This window comes from Poecile atricapillus, chromosome 6, assembly GCF_030490865.1.
Source record: "Poecile atricapillus isolate bPoeAtr1 chromosome 6, bPoeAtr1.hap1, whole genome shotgun sequence".
NCBI classification, from domain to species: Eukaryota; Metazoa; Chordata; class Aves; order Passeriformes; family Paridae; genus Poecile; species Poecile atricapillus.
Window position 1 is genome coordinate 22,174,565 of NC_081254.1, and position 21,259 is coordinate 22,195,823.

At 36.6% G+C, this 21,259-nt stretch overlaps 1 protein-coding gene across 3 annotated transcripts in view; it reads left to right on the forward strand.

The window, feature by feature from the left end:
* Window positions 1-21,259, forward strand: part of TBC1D12 (TBC1 domain family member 12) — a 41,289-nt gene that overhangs the window by 10,927 nt on the left and 9,103 nt on the right. For 2 of the 3 annotated variants that reach the window (XM_058842131.1, XM_058842134.1), the window contains exons 2-6: window positions 6,003-6,126; window positions 12,866-12,922; window positions 17,690-17,805; window positions 19,430-19,512; window positions 21,113-21,230. In XM_058842131.1, coding sequence (XP_058698114.1) covers window positions 6,003-6,126; window positions 12,866-12,922; window positions 17,690-17,805; window positions 19,430-19,512; window positions 21,113-21,230 — 498 coding nt within the window. The remainder of the gene's footprint in view (window positions 1-6,002; window positions 6,127-12,865; window positions 12,923-17,689; window positions 17,806-19,429; window positions 19,513-21,112; window positions 21,231-21,259) is intronic. The other variant, XM_058842133.1, reaches the window with a different exon arrangement.

The following is a 21,259-nucleotide window of genomic DNA, read 5'->3' on the forward strand; positions in this document are numbered from 1 at the left end:
GTTACGTACTTGGCTGTAGTCATGACAGAATTTGGAATTGCAGGCTTGTAGAGGTCTTCAGAATTTGTTCTAAAAGTGTGGTTTAAAGGGAAAACTTCTCATTTTAGTGTTTTCTATTTGTAGCAATTCCTGGAACATGCCTCTCCTAACTCTTTACTGATACAGCTCTCTGGATAAAGATTGTTGGGTAAATAAGTAATTTCCTTATCAGCTTGTCTTTCAGCTAATTCAAATTTCAACAAGTTTCAATCATCCACCTATTTTGTATGCCTATGAAGCTTATTAAAAAATTAGCATGGGGTGGATGGAGCAAGAGCAGATTGCATGTACAAGCAGAACTCTGTTCTTTGTGGAGATGCAAAATCAGTTGTTTTGTAATACAAATGCAGTTTTTAATGAATTTTGTTACTTCATTCCTTTTACACGTTCTGAGGTTTTATTGGAATCAGTAGATTTTTTAATGTTATTGCAGAGGAATTTAACTTCAAGGCTTTTAACTGCATTTTTGTAACTGTATTAAAAACACAGAGGAAATGTACTGGGTTTTTTGGTCCAACTTGGTGCTCATTTGTAGCATTACTTCTATGCTGGATTTCCCTGTGATTCTGTGAGGAAAAACTATATATGACAGAGTGATGATGTTCTTGATGGGATGCTGATTCCTTCCTGTTTGTGTGTTGCTTCCCTGGATTTAAAATGATGCAGTTGTCTTATGCAGTGTTTACTAACAGGTACTAGATGCTTAATCAAAGAGAAAATCTAATCAGCCCTCACTTCCTCTGTCAGTTCTCATGGCTTTCAAATCTTGTTTTCTAAGCATAACAACTTCCCTGTTGTCAAAGCTCTTGAAAGATGGATGCAATGAGAAGAAATGATTGATGACGGAAAATTAAAGTAAACCGGATTGTCGTGTGTAAAGTAAAAGTCAGAAAAATATTTTGACAGTTAGCTTTTTTCTCTAAAAAAAAGTAACTTTTACTGTGGTAGTATAACTTGAGGTCTCTTTTTGGAGCTATTTTATATGTAAATTAATGAGTAAACATTTTGAGCAAGCTCAAAGTTATCTTGTAAGGCTGAGAAATCAGAGAGTAGTAGTTTACCTTTCAGCATTTAGATATAAACAGAGCATTAATTTATTTGTAAAATAATCCTAAATTCTGAATATTTTATTTGGAAAGAAAATGTTTCTTTGGTGCCACACTGTATATTTGCCAATAATGCCCATAGTTCAGTGATTGTTTTTTTTTCTTTTTTTTCTGTTTGTTTGGGTTTTTCTGGCTTTATGTTTGTGTTGTGTTTTGGGGTGTGTGTTTTGTTTTGTTAGGGTTTATTTTTTCCTAACATAATGCAGCATTTCAAATGCAATTTATTTGTATATTAAGGTGAACTGTAAGGAAATATACTTTCCTCATGTATAACAGTAATGATGATCACAGGGTTTGTGCTCTCCTCTGAGGCCACTTGAATTTTGCCACTTTTCTGCAGTGCAAGATGAATAAATTAGAAAAAAGTAGTCTCATTTTTAGTATGCTTTATACTGATGTTTATCCTAAACAGCTCAGCTGTAACACCCAACCTTCCTCTACACCTGCAATCTGCCTGTAGATTGCTAAAAGCGTCAGAATAGGTTGAGCCTGTATAAGGAGTTGTAATGATTGAGTGATTGGGAAGGAAAGCTACTTAAGGTGTTGCTTGGATGCACACAGCAGTTGGAATACTGATAACCTGTTGTTTGTGGCACACAGTGGAGTTGAACAAAGAGAAAATTCATATATGTTATCTTTGTTGAAAGAACTGTACAAAATGATGCGTAGCTTGAAACTAGATTAGTTTGACGTTTTTGGTCAAACAAAAGATTCTTGTCAGACTCTTGTTCTTGTGGAGAACTGACTCAGTTATACCTAGAGACAGAGTGCTGGAGATGTCTACCCTGGAGCCTTTCCTACCTGCTGATGTTCGTGGATGCTGCTGTTCAAAGCACTTCAGTTTTCTTTGAGTGGCTGCTGTGCAAATACAGCACAGTCTGGTTTTGGATAAAATTTTATATCAAGGTTGAAGTAATTGTCTCATATTTTCTGGTAACTTCCTCTAAATCTTGGAAATCTGTTATCCTCTTGGACTGACCTATAGCTAGCTTGGAAATTGGAAAGAAGTTTTTTGTGTTGAGATTTTTTTGGGGGGAGGGAAGAGGGAGCCAAAACCCCAAAGTAAATAAAAAAAATTCACTGAAGTATCATGTTCCACCTATCCCCCCCTGAAACTTAATTCTAATTGCATTTAGACTACAGTAATTAATCTTAAATAGCATCACAAAAGTGAATTTAAAAGCAAAGGCAGAGTGGAAACCAGCAATTTCATTAGTAGAGCATAATGTTAGTGTCATCTGTAGAAATGGTTAACGGTTTTGAATTGCTGTACCACCGGTATGGTGAAATTTGCACAGACTACCCTGGGCACAGGCAAGAATAGTTGAAGCAACACTTAAAAATAAGGGGGAAAACCACCAGTCATAGCTGTCATTGCAGCTGTTGTAGTGGTATGATCACAGCCCATAGGCTTTTGTTCAGCATAATCCAAACCATGTTAGCAATAAGATGTCTTGATCTGTGCCAATAACTTATTCTGTGGAACTTCATTTAGCTTTTGAGCTCTTCAAGGCACCTACTGAAACATTTTGGAGTGTCATTTGAGAGTGTTAATATGTATTATATAAAAGAAGCAGGGGAAAAAAAGAATCCTTGCAGCTTTCCCCCGGGCTTTTGTAAACCAGAGCTTAAATCAATGAACTAATTTAATACTTCCATCCCATGGGTCCTTGAAACAGAAAGCATTGTTCAGTTCTAAAGTGTACGCTCTTTTTTAAGGAATTTTGAGGTTTTCAAATGCATTTTGAGATTCTGTACCAAAATGCTATTGACTTTTCAGCTGTTTCAATAGTTGACTCTTCCTAGGACCAGTGAGACTCATGAATATTCTAAGCAGCAACAAATACATCAAATCTAGTACACTTCCTGCAGTTCAGTGAATGCAACTTGTAAGCATTCACAGATGCTGTTCTTTAACAAGGCTTTTGTAAGGCTTTACTGCTGTCAAGAACACATCAGATATGATACTGTTAGCTGCCAAAACAATGCCAAAACAATTAAAAAGTGTCCTTCCATCTTCAGCAAAGCTTATTTGTAGTCTCTCATTGATTTCCCTTGGATTAGAATTCCTATGTGAAGTTTATTCTGACATGATACAAAGTTTTACCAGCTTTTCGCCTTCATAAGAAACAGACTGCATTGAATATGTGCTCCATAAAAGTAAAACTTCTTTTCTTCCAGACTGCATTCTGGAGGGTTTGTTTTAATGTTTTATTTGTTTTAGAAAAATGAAATCTTGTAAAAGCCATGAGCATGCCTAAATCTTTTGTGTAGAAATATTAATTAAAAACTTCTGTATGTTTACACATTTTTTTCCTTTTAAAAATCTACCAGCTGCCTGGTTAATAATGAACTGGCTTTGATACAGTGACAGATTGCCCTCAGTGTTAAATGCATCTTTTAGCTTCTACATATGCTAGAAGCAGTGGAGTTCAACTGCCAAGTAATCCTGGTGGTATTCCATAATATGTACAGAGACAGGATGGTTATTGCCACCCATGAAGTCAAGAAAGGTACTCCAGAATGTACCTTCCCACATACCTGCTTTTGGGGGAAAAAGTCTTCTCTAATCAAGTTCAAATACAGCTGTTGCAGATTGAAGGGCAAGGTTGTGGGGTAGTGCAGAGTGACATGTTGTCCTTAGAAAACTTCTGTCTTGTTTTGTTGATGATTCTTCAAATGCTCCACTTTCCCTCCTGAAGACAATGTAGAGAAAGCACTGTGAAAGGTGTCATTATGAAATAAGCCTGTGTTATTTATGTAAGCATACTTTTTTTTTTGTCTTACTGAGTGGATCTATTAATTTCACTAATGGTATGCAGTCTTGGGATTGACTAAGGATGGTGTTTTTTAAAGGCATGGGTACCATGGCTGGTCTTTTTCACTGCTTCTCCTTTCTAGGCTATAAAACAGAAACACCTGTCTTGGAGCTTCTGAGTGCTTACTTTGCTTCCACAGGGATGGACTAAGATATTACAAATTTCTGTGATGGGGACGGAGTTGTAGGATGTGTGAATCACAACAATGCTTTCTAGAACAATCTGTATTAATTAAACTATTATTAATAGCAACGACTCAATTCCATTAATGACAAACGACTATTCAAATCATGCAATCAGTTATTCCCCAAACGTGCTTTCCCAGTAATTGTATTGGAACAACATCTGGGAAACCTCCACAGAAGTGGCCCAGTGTACTGGGGTACCAACAGATTCTATCTGGGTGTTCTAAAAAAATCTCTCATGGTGTTCTCTTTCATCAGGTGTGTGTGTAATCCTGTACTCCCTTCCTGTCTATAGCAACTCTGTTTTCTTGAATGCAGTCTTTTAAAATGTTTTTGACAAGCTGTTGATGATGGTAGGGTGTAGATGTGACAATGGCCTCAAATAGAGTGAAGAAAATCTTGGTGTTCTGAATTTCTTGATTTTTCCTGGATTCCACAGGACCACCAGTCTTCAACTTATGGGAGTTTTTGGGAGGCTTCCATGCTCTATCAGCACCTACTTCTCTATCTCTCCAGCTTGCTGTTTGCTGGTGGCTAAATCTCAACTACACACAAATCCACAGTCTGTAGAGTTCATTCATGCAAATTTGCACAAAAAAGTGTGATTTTTGACAGGCATTTGCTTGTTTCCCAAATAACAAAAAGCATTCTGGGAACTAAAAAGATAGCCTGTGTTTGAAGACCATACAACATCTTACAAACACTAACAGTTTCTAATTGTAAAACTGCTGCCTGGCCAGAAACCCTGACAGCAGTGGAATTTAAGAGCCCTGAGCACTTTTCAGATAGATTGTGGTTGTTGAAGCATGCTCTTTTTATCTGGGCAAAGCTCAGAGTCTGTTTGCTGTGCACAAATGTGACTGCTTCCAATTTGAAAAGAAATTATATTTTAAAATACAGCAAATACTTTAAGTATTTGCTTAAGAAGAATAAATTGGGGGATCTCTTTCCAGAAGAAGAGTGTAAAGTTAGCTAGTTAACACTGTACTAAAACATCTTCCAGCAAAAGTACTCCCATATTCTGTTCTCTGAGGTCAGCTGGTAAGCTTCCTGAGAAATAACCTTACAGGCTACTGAGCTTTTAATCCTTTTGTGTTATGAGTTTCTGGAAAGTAACTTTCCAGTATTCAGAATAAATACACTTCTTTCATTTTTAAAGCACTTGTACGTAACATGCTTTGTGAGAGCTTGTGATTGGAGTCAAATAGTACAGCTGAGTGTCTGATCAGTGGTCACTAACATGGTCTTGTGATGGCTGGCTTTCGAAGAAGTAAGAGCAATTCAGTCATCTGCCTCTGTGGGTGTAATTGCTTTGGGCACTGGTAAAGGTTATCTTCTAAACTGAAGCTGTGTGATTGTTGCCTGCTTTTCTAGTCCATGCTATGAAAGCTGAAGGTGTGAAGATTGGTAGAAGTAACAATTCACCTTTTTTTTTTTTTTTTTTAAATCTCTTAAATTACAGGGTGTTTTTCAGCTGTTGTCATTTCAGTCTCCAAGTAAGTGAGGAAGAAACACTTAAAGCAAACCCCAAACAGAAGTTTGATGGTCTACTGCATGCTGTTTGTATTTAAGAAAGTGTGTGCTATTACTAAGAAAAGCTCTGATATTGCATAAAGTAGTTTAGAGGTAAAGTTTAGTGTTAAGTACAAATATTAGCATTAAAGGACATGTAATGAAAGATGCTCCACTTCAAATTAATTATTTTAAAGTAGAATGCACTAGGCATTTCCTAAGCAGTAAACATTTCACCCAAGTGGTGAACTGGTGGAGAAATTGAAGAAATGTAAGTAGGCACAATATACTTTGTTTATATGCTTATAATAAACAGAACAAAAACCTTCTTGTCTTTTCAGAAACTTTTTCACTAAAAGGACAAAGGAACTCAAACCTGCTGTCCAAAGTGCTCCTGGTTGGAAGTTGTTTGGAAAAGTCCCACCCAGGGAAAACCTTCCAAAAGATTCCAAAATTATTCAGCAGGTGAGTAAACACACAACTCTAGGTAGGAAAATTGTAAAAATAACACACAGGTACTGCATTCCTCTGCTGTTATATCCACATTGGTGTTATATCACCACAGGGTGCTCTGAGAATACTCTTTTAGGGCTTTGTTTAAGTAATAATTACTAAGGAATTTGGATTTTATTATTATCTTGTACATTCTTCAGTACATGTCAGTACTTATAAAAAATACTTACAGAAAGGTGATATATGTCCAAAAAGCATTTAAGCTGTTTTTGTCAAGACATTAGAACTTGACTTAATTTTCCATAAAATTTTATCATATTTAATATGGTATTCTGCAATCTGACCCATTTTTCCATTGTCATCCTTGCATGGAAGGCTTCCTATGTAGGTAACTTGTGATAAATTGCTTAGAATTCTGAAACATGTCATCTTTAAATTAAAGTTTTAATCTCACTCAAGATACTTTGTTGCAAAATAATACTATAAATTAAACTTGCTTTTGAGCTACTGGAATTCTTCACAAAGATACCTCTGATTTCCTTCCTCTGTTCTTGTGTTACAAAGTTGCACTTCCATATAATTGTTCCTGTGGAATCTGTCTTTGATAAAATAATACCTAAAATGTCAGTCTTCAAAGGTAATTGGTAATGCATCATTAACGTAATGTTAGCGTGCAAACCTGAAGCTCAAAGATTTGTTGACATAAGAAATATGAATGTCCCCTGTGTTGGTTAAAACAGTAATCTCTTGAGGGCTGCTTTCTCTGTCTCCTTTCTTAAATTCCAAATAAGCTGATGTGTTTGGCAGGTGCAAATGGCTGTGAATGAAGCAGTGTTCAGTTATCTCCAAGAAAGAGCTTTGTAGCAAAGAGAGCCTTTTGGGAGCAACCAAAGTGAAAAACAAGAGGATCTTTTTGAAGGACTTTAATGCAATGGGACTTGTCACACAATGAAATGGGGCAAGAAAATGATGAGATTACAGAAAGTGCAATCTTGTGTGTTGAAACTACATGACCTTTAAAGGTCCCTTCTAACCCAACTTACTCTATGGTTTGTACTGTGAAGTAAACGGAATGCTTTTTCTTTATTTTCAAATATGGTTTTCTTATTTGAGTGGTTTCCTCTTTTAGTGGGAGAGGAGGCAAGCATTCTTGGTTTGCTTGCAGGTGCGTGCTGTTGGCCTTGTGCTGTGAAAATACTGTGGTGAAGTCCAGATGACTCTTCCATCCAGTGAAATGGAGAACCTGCACAATGTTACTTGTCATCTCCTTACTGTTTTCTAGTAATTTGCTCTGGAGATCATGTTACAATAGAACGGTTTGGGTTGGAAGGGAGTCCTACTCTCCCTGCTGTGGGCAGACAGCTTCCAATAGACCAGGTTGCTCAAAGCCCTGTCCAATCTTTTAACATTTTTAGGGATGGGGCATCCACAGCTTTCCTGGGCAACCTGTTGAAGATGATGATCTGAAGAAATAGTTCTAATTTCTTATTCTCTTGTCCCTCAGTGGCTGTGTTTTAAACTGTAGTGTTCCCGTTTTTTAACTCCTCCAAAGTGTCAGAAAAGCAAATGTAATGCAACAATCCTTAACTATAATTGAGTTGCTCCTAGTCATGTGGTTTGTGCTATGTTTTCCAGATTAGAGTCACTGTTGGATTTACATAATCTTGAGTAAAGTATCAGTAATAGCTAATAGTTTCAGCTTTCTATTTGGCTAAAGCATGCATGGTCTTTAGATAGAGCCTCATGAGCTAAGAGGTACAGCTACCAAAAGGGGAACCAGCTTGACAGTATGCTCTGCACACAGTTAAGCTGCATACCTAAGGAAATTTGATCTTAAATTGAGAAATGGTCCTAAATGTCTCCACAATTAGCATGCGTCAAATGTCTTGCACGTGTATTTAAAATTTTCTATATAGCTCCTTGTGCATAGGCCTTTAAAGAAAAGCTGATGGTTTCTTTTCTCAAAAAATGTTCAAATTTGCTGAGATGGTGATGGGTCAGAATGAATATAAGCACACTTGGCTATTGAAGATCAATGAGGAATAGCATCTTCACTTCAAATGGCTGACTATAGTCTAGACTAATCCCTCACTAGGCTGGAGATGTGAGTGCAAAGAATAGAATGCCTTCAAGAAGTTGACAGAAATATGATTAAAGCTTGATGTGTTTTGTTCACATGCAATTCTGTGAACCTGTCAGATTACTTCATAACCTACATGTAATGTCTCTCCAAACTTGCACTATGACTTTCTAAGTGTGAGTGGAGGGATCAAATATGTTTGAAACGGAAACCCCTCATTTTTGCCGAATTCTTTTAGCTCTTTATGGTAAGAACCATGTTTACTTCTTATTAGCCAGCTTTCGTAAAATGAACCTTAGGTGTAAGACTACAAAAAGGTAGGCAAGCTGCCTGTGAGGGAGTTTATAGTAGTTTGTTATTAGCCACAAGTCTTGTCATTCCTGAACATTATTTTTCATGGTTGGACACGATCCTTTCACTTTGCTGATGTCAGTAGCCAGCTTTGGGAGGGTGCAAATAAACCCTTGATTAAGGAAACTCAGTAATGAGTCAGCATCCTGCATGTAAAAGATGAGATCTTAAGAAGTCCTGTTGCAAGAAAAATTAACTCACAACAGGAAAAACTTTGCAATTAATAGGAGGAGGAAGTCTTTTGGATAAGGATAGTGCTTACATCAAAGTTTTATGGCAATACCATGAAGCATGAAGTACCTTCCTATTAGTAAAACTGAGAAAAATGGCATCATTGTAGATTTATAGCCAAAAGATTGGTAGGGCTTATGTGCCCCTTTTCCATCCTGGCTGAAGAAGAAGCCCCCTTTGTTCTTTTGGTTATGACAAGGATAATGTAGTAAATTGCGGATTACATTTATATGAATGCTTGTGGCTTGTCCCAGTCACTGTCTGTCAACTAGACACTGCTGTATGTGCCTCTCCAGAGAAGTCAGATAGTACTTATGATATCTTGAATAACCGAGAAAATCTGGAAACTTAATTTGGGATACTGTTTCAGACATTTTTCAGATGAGGATGCCAGCCAGCTGTGCCTTCAGAGACTGCCTAATGAATATTATTGTAAATAATTTCTGTGCAAGTCTCTTAGCCCGTGTAGAAGATGATGAATGTTTTTGTGGTGCAGCAGCCTGCAGGGTTTGCCTGCACAGTCCCTGCAGCTGTGCCGCCTTGGGCGAGATGCGCTCCTTCAAACTGGGTCAGAGGTTGGAAGTTCTTGGCAGCTGCATCTCCCCACTCGCAGCTGCTGGCACGCTCATCTCTCCTTGGATTTAGAGCTGCCCAAGCAGGATGTGATTGAGGCCAACTCTTTTGCTGGACATCTCCTTCCTCTGGGCTTCTTTCCTTCACTGTTTTTTTTTGAAAAGGGAAAACAACTCCCCAGGACTGCAAATGTCAAATGCATTTGATGGTTTTAGGAAGTGTGCCTTTTTTCATGAACTGCAGCTAATAAAACTAGCTATTATAAGAAGCATGTTGTCATTACTGATCAGTTTGGTAAATTCTTTTCAGTCTGTACCGAAATCTGCTTTAAATTAGACTGCTGAAATACTTTAATGCAGAAGCATTTAAAGCAAAAACAGACTTGTGGGCTGATATATAGCATTTTGGAATGTATTGACTAAAGTCCAACTTCTGTTTAAAAATGCAAGCTCAATTTCAGTTTTTGTATTTATGGTTAAAGAAAAGAGCTTTTAATCTATGATAAAATTTTTTCTGAATATCGAGTCATTAAGTTTAGCTTATTTTATTAAAGCAGGCCTACATACTTTTTATTAATGTATTTTTAAAACAGTATAGTTTTGTCCTCATATGCCTGAATTAAAGTAAACTCAAAATATGCAATTACAGGTTGCATGATAAGAAACAAGCAAAATGTACACCAAATTTGCTTTATCAGCAGTTTTAATAATGCTTCTCTCAGTGGCAGCCTTAAATGAAGTGGGGAAAAAAAAACTTCTTTTCTACTTAAATCTGCCACATCATTAAAAGCTTGCAGTGATTTTAGAAATGACTGCTTATTCAGAAGTGAAAACATCTTTTCCAATAGCTGTCACCTTGTGTACAAAATGGAAGGTTTTAATCTTAGACAGTTCATTAAATACTAGCTTTGACTGAGTCACTGTTGTACATGTAACCTCTGAAAATATGCTGGGCTGGCTTTGAAATCTTTACAAAAAAGAACTGCTTGGGGGCTAAAAAAAAACTTAGGTGTCTTCACTTGAATATTTTTCCAATGTTGTTATCTCCAGTCTGAGATCTAATGGAGAAATTGGAGTCATTGATTCGGCAGAATTCCCATGGTCTCCCAGGGACAAGGGTTTTCAGAGGTTTCTCTTGAGAGGAACAGATGTGCTTTGAATCAGTTTTCATATGACTCAAACCTTTTGGCTTGCAATATTAACTCTTCCCACCAGTCTTGGTTGTTAGAGCTTAAAGGCGTGCAAAGGTCTTAATGCTTACAAAATGTGTATATGTGTTTGAAAACAAACCCAAGGACTGACTATCTCAGAAGTTGTTGTATGCTTTTTTACAGGAGTGGTTCTTAAGTAGAGAGGTCATGTGATTATCTTGCGTTATGTTGGCTCACCTTGCACCACTACTGGAGAAAAAAGAAAGGCAAGATTTCTGCCCGTTTGCCAGATACAGGGCAGGAATACATTGGTAACTAACTGCCTTGAAACAAGGACAAATAATAAATGGGGCTGTTTGGTCTTGCAAAGAACCTGTAACACCTGAATTACAATTTTCCCTACCAGAAGCAGTGAGAAGGCTGGGATGGTTTTCATTGTAGATGCTGTAGCAGTTCAGATTCTCAAGAAATGTCCCACATCATTCAATTATCCTGTGTGTAGTCTTACGTATCTAAATGTAGATATGTGATCTATATTTAAATATCATCTGTGTAGTCTAAATATCTATTCTAGAGGAAAACCATAGACATTCACCAGTGTTTTAGATTTCTTCAGTGACTATCTTGTCAGTAAAATGGTAGTGAAACTGGTAGGACTTCAGAGTCACACATGCTTTCTTTTGTTTTGCATAAAGGCCCTAAAATACAGTTCAGCTCCTACTGCTAGGATGTCCTAAGTTCCTTTGACAAGGGAAACTTGTTAAGGAGAACCTCTTACGATGTCAGTGCTATGCTGGCGGCACAAATGCATCTTCAGGGGAGCTCCTTACACGGGAGATGGGATCAGTGTTTTGAAAATAACATGGAAGTATTGAATCTGCTGATGTGAATTCTTCTGATTGCTGTTTTTTTTTTTAAAAACAAAGTCTTAAAGGACAACTACAAAGAGTATTTAGGCAACTGATCTCTTCCTAAGGCTTGAAAAAGAAAGCGTGGGCATACATAGGTATGAATTTTCATTTCTGTTCCTGAAAGTTGCTGGATTTGGAGGAAACAAATAATATAAATTGAGGTAATAAAAATTGTAGAACTTAATTTACTTTGACTTGGTGGGACATAATATTTTATTTTTTAGTCTTCTGGATTCTCTCTTTGTGGGATCCCTCTCCTTCTATTGGGCCTTTGAATTTCTTTAGTGAAGCATGATACATAGGATTTTTCTTCTCTCAAAGAACTGAGCATTTGCAGGTTAAGCAGACATGCTTCTGAGCTTGAGGTGCTGAGAAAGCAAAATCATCATCTTGACAGGCTGTATTGAATTCCAAAAGGATAGGTTCAGGTGGTCAATCTGCTGTCATTCATGGGCATTTATTTAAAGCGTGAAATTGTGTGGGTTTTTTTGTTGGTTTGTTTTAATATAAATCTTATCCTTCCAATGATGGCATGGTCCTTCAGTACCGAAAAGGGAAAATAGTATGGCAAGGGAGAAGAAAGCCTTTAATGGTTTCTATTACTCTGAGCACTGCAGATATGTTCTGTTGAATTCATGATAAAAACCCTTTTTTCCTTCTTTCAGGCACTATAATGCAAGGCTTAGAAGCCTTGAATAAAAATAAGCCAAAGCAGTGGGCTTTGTTTGTCACTTCTCCTGTACTCCATCTTTTAGCTTGGCTTATCTTTCCATTACAAAACCAACTTTGATTTTTGGTTGGAAATGTGCAGAGCCGTGGTTGTACAGGGTCTCCTGTAGCTGGGCTTGCATTTATACCTGGTTGCCTTGCTGCTGGAGTGGTGCTTAGAATCTTAGTTATAATGGAAGGGGCTATTGCTTAAGGCATTACAAATACATCTCTGTTCTCACCAGCAAGGCTGAGGTATAGCCCACTTTTGAGCTTTCAGTTAAGAAATACTAATGATAACATGGCAGGGGACTATGTTTTGTTTTTCCTTTCTAACAGCATGTACCTTCCAAGGCTGTGGTTAAGTCAGTCTAATGTCTGTGAGTGGTGTGTACTAGGGAGACACAGGGTGTGTCTGGGACCGCCTTTGTTGTGCACCTGAGAAGCACCATGGAAAGAAACTCCCTTTGGACAAAGGAGCTGATTACTGAAAATATAAAACATCAATTAAACCAGAAAAACAATCCAGTCAATGTCTGTACAGATCTTGCACAAGTGGGAAGTCTTTGTATGTGTGTCTATTGAAGGGCTGGAAAAGGAGGAAGAACATACACATCCATGTTTTTTCAAACATACAAGATAAATACTCTATATGTGTATTTAAATTTTGGCTTGAATGTTGCTATTTTGAAATGATATTTTTCCTTCATTTATTCACTAAGGCTCTGCTTCTGTTTTTCTTATTAGGATGACAGTTCTGGCAGTCTTGCGTCAATATCTGCTCTCAGTCTATTAAACGCAGGGGTATGAAATTTAATATATACTTTTTTTAGTTGTATTTGATGCCATGCATGGGACTGTGTAGCACTCATTAAAATAGTACAAGCATCACATTTTCACAGTAGCATGAATATTTTATGGCACTAACCATCAACTCATCAAAAGCCATTAGTAAAGTAAGTTTCACACGTGAATCTCACTAACAACTTGAAGTGATAGAATATTATTGTTTATTGTTTATATTGCATGTTGTTGAATAGCAAGAAATAGGTAATCATAGAGCTTGACAGTAATTTACTTTCTATGTTTGCTGTGCCTTATTGCTTAATGGTAAACATTAAGCTTAATTTGTAATATTTTTGAACACCTTATTAAATTTGAAAATTGATATACTAGAATCGTCTTTGTCACTGAGCCACACAAGCTATTAACAGTGGCACTTCAGAACTCTGGATGATTTTAATCATTATTTCCAGTGTGAAATTGGAAACCTAGAAAAGTGTAGCTCTTGAAACTTTTGTTACATTTCACATGATCTGTTTGTTGTGACTAGCTTCCTTCTGAAATTGTGCAAGCCCGTTACTTTGTAAACTTTTTATGTACTTCTGCACTCAGTGTTAAATGTGAATAATACCCATTGGCATTTTAGTTCTATGGAACTGTGAAACAGAGCAGTCATGTAAACTGCTGGTTGATTCTGATGCCTGTGGTTCACATTACATGGCCTGGCCACTCTTGTCATGTCTTTATTGGGCCCTGGGCCAGTCGCTTCTTGTAAACAAAAGAAGATGAAACTTGAAGCACCTTATTAAATATCCAATTGAGCAAAAAATACAGCAAACAAAGAATTGGAGGTGGATGGCATTAACTTTGGAAGATTGACCTAGAAACTCTTGAGTGTCTGTTTGGTTGTCCTTTTGTACTCTGTGAAGATTAGTATTTTCTTCTCCATCAATACATCTGTTCTTTCTATTTCACCTGCAAATTAGGCAAGAATGTACTGTTCTGCCTGTCCTGACAGCATCTGGAATCCTTATTTCTGGGAAAATGTCTAGTTTATGACTCAGAATTTTTCAGTGACATCTACTCTTGCTATAAACACTTCTTTGTTTATAATCACCTTGTAGCCAGTGCTAGGTCAGCAATTTTAACATTTAACCTGGAGGCAACATGCATGCTGATGTAGGATTATTCATTAGCAAAAATTCTTCTTACATGGATGCACTCCTAGGTGATTCTATTAATGCTTCTATTCTTGTATGATCAGCTCTGATTCAAATAAAAGCATATAATTTTTCTGATGATATATCTAGTTAGCTGAACAACATCATGAAGATAATCATACAGATGTTTCATAGACCCATCTGCTCCAGTCACGTGTATGTAGAAGGGAGAGAGGTCTAAAACCATTTGCACAATATATGACAATCCCCATTCTGTTTCCTCAGCAAAGTCAGTTAATTGAATAAAACCTGTTTTAGTATCAGATTTAGCTTTAGAGAGGAGAAGGCTTGTTAGAAGAAACTGTCATACACAGGATGTTTAATTGGACTATTAGTATGCCTTGACATTTACTTAAAATAGAGGCAGTCCTTAAGATAGGGGAAGTTTATTCAGTTGCATAAATTCTCTACACATCAGATGCCTTTCTCCCCCAGCATACCTACAACATAATTGGATGTGTGGTGTTTTGTCTGTATGATTGGTACTGTGAGAACTTCCATAGTCCTTGTAACCAAAGGCTTTTATCACTCATTCCCAGGAGTTCACCTTTTGTTGTTGGATCATAAATAGATCAAACTTAATTCCAGATTCATGTTGAATTTTATGGTTAGTGTTTATTCCTTTACAGCTGTATAGTTTGGGCTGTGTAGGTGCAAATTTGTCTTCTAATACTGAATCTCTGTGTTCACACTTAGCTAAATACTTTATCCCCACAAGCATACCCTACTTCAGGTCTACTAATGCTTTTGGAATGCTGCAATGCAGCTGGTTTTTCTTTCTGTAAGGTTGTTGGCTTAAGTATTGGAAGAAGAGGCTATGAGCAGTTACTTGTATGTTACACAGAGCAGTCCAGTACTGTTTAGAAGTGTCAAAAATTACTCTCAGTGGTTTAACTCTCAAGGTCTGACTGTCCTTTATGGTACTACAGCAGAAGGATGAATGAAACTTCAGACTTGCATGCTTTCCGTGTAGATAACAAAAAGGTGCAAGCAATAAAGACCTCTGTGGGTTTATTCACTTTTTTTCCATTATTATTTAGAACAGCAGGGCATTTTTTTGGTGTTCTTTGCTGTGGTGGTAGGGGGTGGGGTTGTTTGGGTTTCTGGTTTTTGGGTGGGTTTTTTGTTGTTATAAGAAGATAGTATTTGAGATATCTTTATCTTCTTAAACAAATGCAGTTTATAAGCTAAAGATGTTTTCCCAGCCTCAGTTACCTGTCTATAGGCTAATAGGCTTATCTGTGTCTCTGCAGGAATAAATACCAGAAATGCAAGTCCCTCCACATATCGAAGCACTCTTAAGTATATTCCTGATAAAGTGTATCAGGAAAAACGTGCTTTTAGCTTCTTACTGGGTTAATTATTGGCAGTGGATAACAGGATGCAGTTCCAGACTTAGTAAGAAGATAACTGGTTTTACTTTTTATAAAAGCTGAGTTTTGTTTTTCTTTATTTTGGAATTATGAAGTATTCTGGAATTTTCAATAAATGCCCGATATGTTGCAATAAAGATTTTTTAAAATAACCTTCTCTAAGCTTGTGAAACCATGCATGTGACACCTCCAAAATATTTTTTTTTTTTTTTACATATATAGGTTTTACATTTAGCTATCAACAATCCTGTCTTCTGGCACATGTCCTGCATGTTAAGCATTTGGCAAAAAATTTGATTTATAAATTGTATTTTTACCTTGTTATGGGAGAATATTAGCTCACTTCTTTCAAAGTGAAATTTTATGTCAGCTCAAGCTTTTTAGATTCTGCATCAAATGCAGAGTTAAGGATATTGGAGTCTTTACATCTAGTCTTACAAAGTATTCCAGAAAAAAATGGATACTTTATTTGCACAAGTTTTCTACATATCTGATGGTTGTGGGATCTAGTCTTCAGATAGGTTTTCTAGAGCACAGGCTTCTTGAGGAAAAAGCCTCTTTCTTTGAAAGGTTCTGATAGTTTGGAATGTATATCAATTTGGGGAATGTACAGCCATTACAGTTTGAGCCTGAGGCTATTTTGGTGTCTGTTTTGACTCGTTCTGGTAATAATTATAGTTTTCATTCTTTGCCCATGTGATCTCTCTTTACAAAACCCAACTGTTCATGATGTGTACTTACTTTCAGAAACACAGGTGGATGATGAGTTCTGCCTTTTGTGAAAATCTCTGTTGAAGAATTTTTAATTTTTGTTTTTTCTTTCTCTGTTGCCTTGGAAATAGTGTATCAGTTCTTAGCACAGGTGATAGCCGGGAGCACTAGCATTGTTCACATGTATTGCTTGTATTAAAAAAGGTAAGAGCAGCTTTATTTCAGATGTACATCTTGCAGTGCTTTTTTAATCTTTTTTTTCCTTTTTTTTTTTTAACTTGCATACAAGTTAGATATGTAGAGATGTTGAAAAGGTTGCTGGTGTTTGAGCTTCCTCATCTCCGACTAATAAATGAACTTGATTTGGTGACTTTTGTTACAAGGGAGAATATGGAAGTAAATCAGGACTTCTGCCAAGAATAGGAGGGATGGCATTGCTATTGTACTGCAGCCTGGATGTTGATCTCTGAGTGTTATCACAGGATGCATTCCTAATTTACAAGTGTACTGGAATGTCCTGAGGTATATAGCATGACAGGAGTAGTGATGTTGTTTATGTTTTTAAGTGGAATGAAATAATTTTAGGCTTGAGAATATATGTATTCATTCATATGGTGAGCATTGATTTTTTAAGATTTTTTGTGCTCGTGTAAATTACAACAAAACTCCACCAATCCTGTGTCCCATTGTTCAAGATACTTGTTTCAATGTGCTGAATGGTGTTCATGCATAGTATTCCATTAACTTGGCAATAAATGTTTATTTACAGTGGCAAAAAAGAAGAGGATGTGAGATTTGAGGTTTTAGTTTCTTCCTAAGGATTGTGTCATATTTCTGTGTTATTGAGTTGCTACTGTGGTAAAAGGATTAGAATTCTTTCTTCCTCAGAATCTTGTGTGTATTAAAGGCAGTTGAATATTTCTAAGTAGATTGCATGTTTTAACCTTGGAGGAAGGAAATTATATGAAACAGGCTTGTAATGATAAATACTGGTGTACTGGCACTCAGTGTAGTGTAGGTGGTTCTGGTTAATGTGGGTGCAGTGGTGGTGTTAAAGGCCTCAGGAATGTGAGGTGTACTGGATCATAAGGGGGGCTGGAATCAAGAGGAAGAAATGGAAAGAGACACCTGTTCTTGATTAGTGGTCTTTGTTAGTTATGGGTTTTTTATTGTCAGCTTCACATATTATTTAAATATACTTGTGCACTAGCTAGGCTGGGTAGATTATGCAGATTTCTTTAATACCTAATTTTGGGATGTTCAGTTAAAATATTGAGCTAGAATAAATCATATACTTAGCTGTCCTGGAAAGCTGCACTGTTGCTATCATCAATTTCAACTTGTAGCGTTTGCTGCTTGCTGTCTTATTAAGTAATGTTAAAATATTTAATATGAAATTATTTATGCATTAAGCAATATAATGCTTTCTAATTTGGAGTGAGGCTGAAAGTTGAAGTTTAATTTTTATCAAAAATGTTGTTTAGGAATATGAAGCACGGACAGGAAGAATGTATAAACCTCCACCCCCATCAGCAAGACGTAAAAATATTGAGTTTGAACCACTTTCAACTACTGCTTTGATTCTGGAGGATCGACCAGCGTAAGTATGATTCTGCTGTGCTACTGAAGGACTGAATTTTAGATACATTTCTGATGAGCTGAAGTTCACAAGTCTTATGTGAACAAATTGGATTATTCTGTCCCACATAATAGCCTAACAAATACTTCCAGAAGAACCTTTAAGTGTATCACAGTCTATATGAGGAAATCTTTCTCACTGTAATGGAGTCACCAGTCTGTAATCTGCTGTATCTCACAGCTGTCTGTGACCATGCTCTGGGCATCCTCAAAGTCTTCAGGAATTTTCATGATTGATTTCTTCACTGCTTTCTCAGTGTACAATTCCTTCTTCCTTATCCTTCCTTCCCCTATTTTGGAAACTTAAAAACATATTAGATAGGTAATATCTCAAAGTGCAGCTGAAGGCAAGGAAACAGCAGATGAAGATGTAAAATAACCCACAGCAACTTGAAGGAAAGAGAAAAGACCTGCTGACTAGGAACATGAGCTTGAGAAAAACAAATAGAGCAATGCTTTCAAATTGCACCATGACGAAGCTTGTGATAGCACCGTTAAATGTTTTCTCTAATCACTTCCAATTAGGAAATGGAAAATAGAACATATTAGTGTTTCTTTGGATAGTCTCTCTAGGAGTCTATAAGCTCATTCTGTGCCAAGACAGAAATATCCTGAATAGAATTATGGATTACTGTAGGTATTTGTTTTCATGAATGCATTATTTCTTTTACTGTATGGTAGAGAGTAAGATGTGTAATAACTGGATTGCTGATATTTCTTTTCTATCATAGTATTACAATTCACAAGCTAGGATAAACATGCTTTTACAAATGACACTTCAAATTGGAGTGCCATCCCAAGTGTGTAGTGTGTTCCTACAGTCTAAACTTTGAAAATATATTCTGCTCTCACTTTCATTGAAAATATTAATAAGTGATTTGTCTGCTTGTATGAGAGGAGACAGAAAACTTTTTTTATATTAAAATGATAAAACTGTTCTCTCTTTATTTTGGACCAAAATAGACTAGAGATTAGGTAAGAAGTTGAGATGAAACATTGTGTTTTAATTTGCTTTGAAGTGAGTCTCCTTGGTCAAGAGGAACTGTGTTTGGCAATTACGGGATCATTATGCAGCCAAAAAACAAACACATTTTTATCTGGTGAACTTTTAGACTGCACCAAGCTTCCTTAGGTTTAGCTCTGACATCAGTGGCGATCTATCCTTTCTTCCTTTAGGAAACTTACCTTCTTTTGTGAGAGTTTTAAAGGGCTAACTGCAATGAATTTTTACCTTTTATTGAAAACACATCATCATAGATTTCTGATGAACATATGATTAAAATACTCATGGGCAGAAATGCAATGCATTAACTAACTAGATAATATATCAACATTTCCCTTTTGTCACTCACTTGAGCATCATTCCAGGTGTTAAAAAAAATTAATAAATTTACTTTGGGGGAAGCTTTAGGAGAACTAAAAAACAGGAGCAGCAAACATATAGTAGTTCTCTACTGTTATTACTGGAACACTGGCAGTATGGTAACCCTAAAGCTTACCTAAGGGAGAAACCAAATTTAATCCTGTTCTGAAATGGTCCAGAATGTCATTTGTGTGTATTGAATTCAGGAACAACTTGTTTTCAGAAATCTTCCTGCCAAATCGGTGGAGGAGGCTTTACGTCATCGACAAGAATATGACGAGATGGTGGCAGAAGCAAAAAAACGAGGTATGTCAACTGCCAACAATAACTGTAATTCCTCTCAATTATGCTGCAAAAATAAAGTAAACCCTGCTTGTAGGCCACATTAAAGAACTTCCTGTTTAATATCTGGGTTATTCTCTGGTGCATAGGGGAACGCAGTTTAAAACAGTTGTCAAATTGTTATTCTGCTACAGTAAATGTAGCTAGTCAGAATGCAACTTAACCTTTACTTATTTTTCCAATTTACTTTTTAAGGAAAAACTTAATTTTTTAAAGATACTTGTGTATTGTGGTCACCTAGAAGCTTTCTGGGTACTTGGACTCTTTTGTCAAGCTGTGTTGCTGCAGTTGCCACTAAGAGCCAAAGTATAATAAAGCTGATTGTTTTTAGTTTAAAGATCTGATTTCTTAAGAATTTCAGATCAATTTCAGTGTGAAGAGAAAACTTTGGGGTTATTTTCCAATCAGCTGTTACCTGTGTGAACCTTCTTACTCCCATTAGACATAATTAATTTAAAAAAACAGATCTGTAGCATCTGGTCCTGTGTCAATCTATGAATAGTTGTTGAAAGGACTTTTGTAGCCTTGTGCCTAGTATTCAGGGAATAGGCCATTTTAAGAATCTGTGCTGCATGTTTTACTTGGGCTGTTGTCAGAGATACAAGCTTCTGAACTGACTGATCCTCTATGGATCTGTGGCAGCTTACTTTGAAAGATGCAGTAAGAAATCCAAGGCGTTTGACAATGCATTTCACTCTGCTCTTGTGGTGTATGTCTTGTAAGTTGTGATCTGTGGTCTGTGTTATTTAGTACCAGCATCTTTGGAGGTTCAGCCATGTGTGGTGTTTTCATGTGTGTGCTCCGGTTTATTAACTGTTGCTACACCCCCAAAGCTTCAGTAAAAGCTTGATGAAGCTGGTCAGCCATATCTGTTTATCAGGGAGGGCATGTTTAATCTCTTGATGTGTCCAGTGCATGCTTAAATAGAAAACGTCTTGCAATTTCACACTGGTTCTAAGTGATGTCAGGAGAGCACTGCTCTGTCCTTCTTTTAGTCTTTTTAATAAGAGGAATCTACAAATGATCTTTTTTTTCACAGAAGGCAGGACATTGTTCTCTTGTTCAGCATTGTGACTTTGTCTTAGGTCTTTAGGTCCTGTTTCCAGAAAAGAAAATACAGAATCCTTTTAGGTGGAAGCTTCAGTAAAATTTGAATCCTTTAAAAATGGATGTAGAATTGTACTTTTAAATAATAAAATCATCCATAAATCTTGCTGATTAGTCTAATGAAAAAGTAAGGCTCAGATAGAATATGGTATGAAAATCGTGAGAGGAAAAACAGCGCTGATGATGTGCTCACTTATTAGTTATACTGGGTACTGCAGAAGAGAATTATCTGAGTTTTCTAGCCTGATTTTTGCTTGTCTAAATCACTGTATTTGAACAACTTAGCTTAAATTAAAAAATGTCCAGAGAAATACACCTACAATCAACAGAAATAGTACATGCAACTGTAATTTATCCTCGATCTTTTAGACATCTAAATACTTGGGTAGTAGCTGAATAATTTACCTAATAATTTGTATACACTAATACAGAATTATTAACATGTTATGCCTAACAGAAATTAAAGAAGCACATAAAAGGAAAAAAATAATGAGAGAGCGTTTCAAGCAAGAAGAGAATATCGCTAGTGCTATGGTGATTTGGGTCAATGAAATACTACCTAACTGGGAAGGCATGTAAGTAAAGTTCTACTGTGTAAATGAGG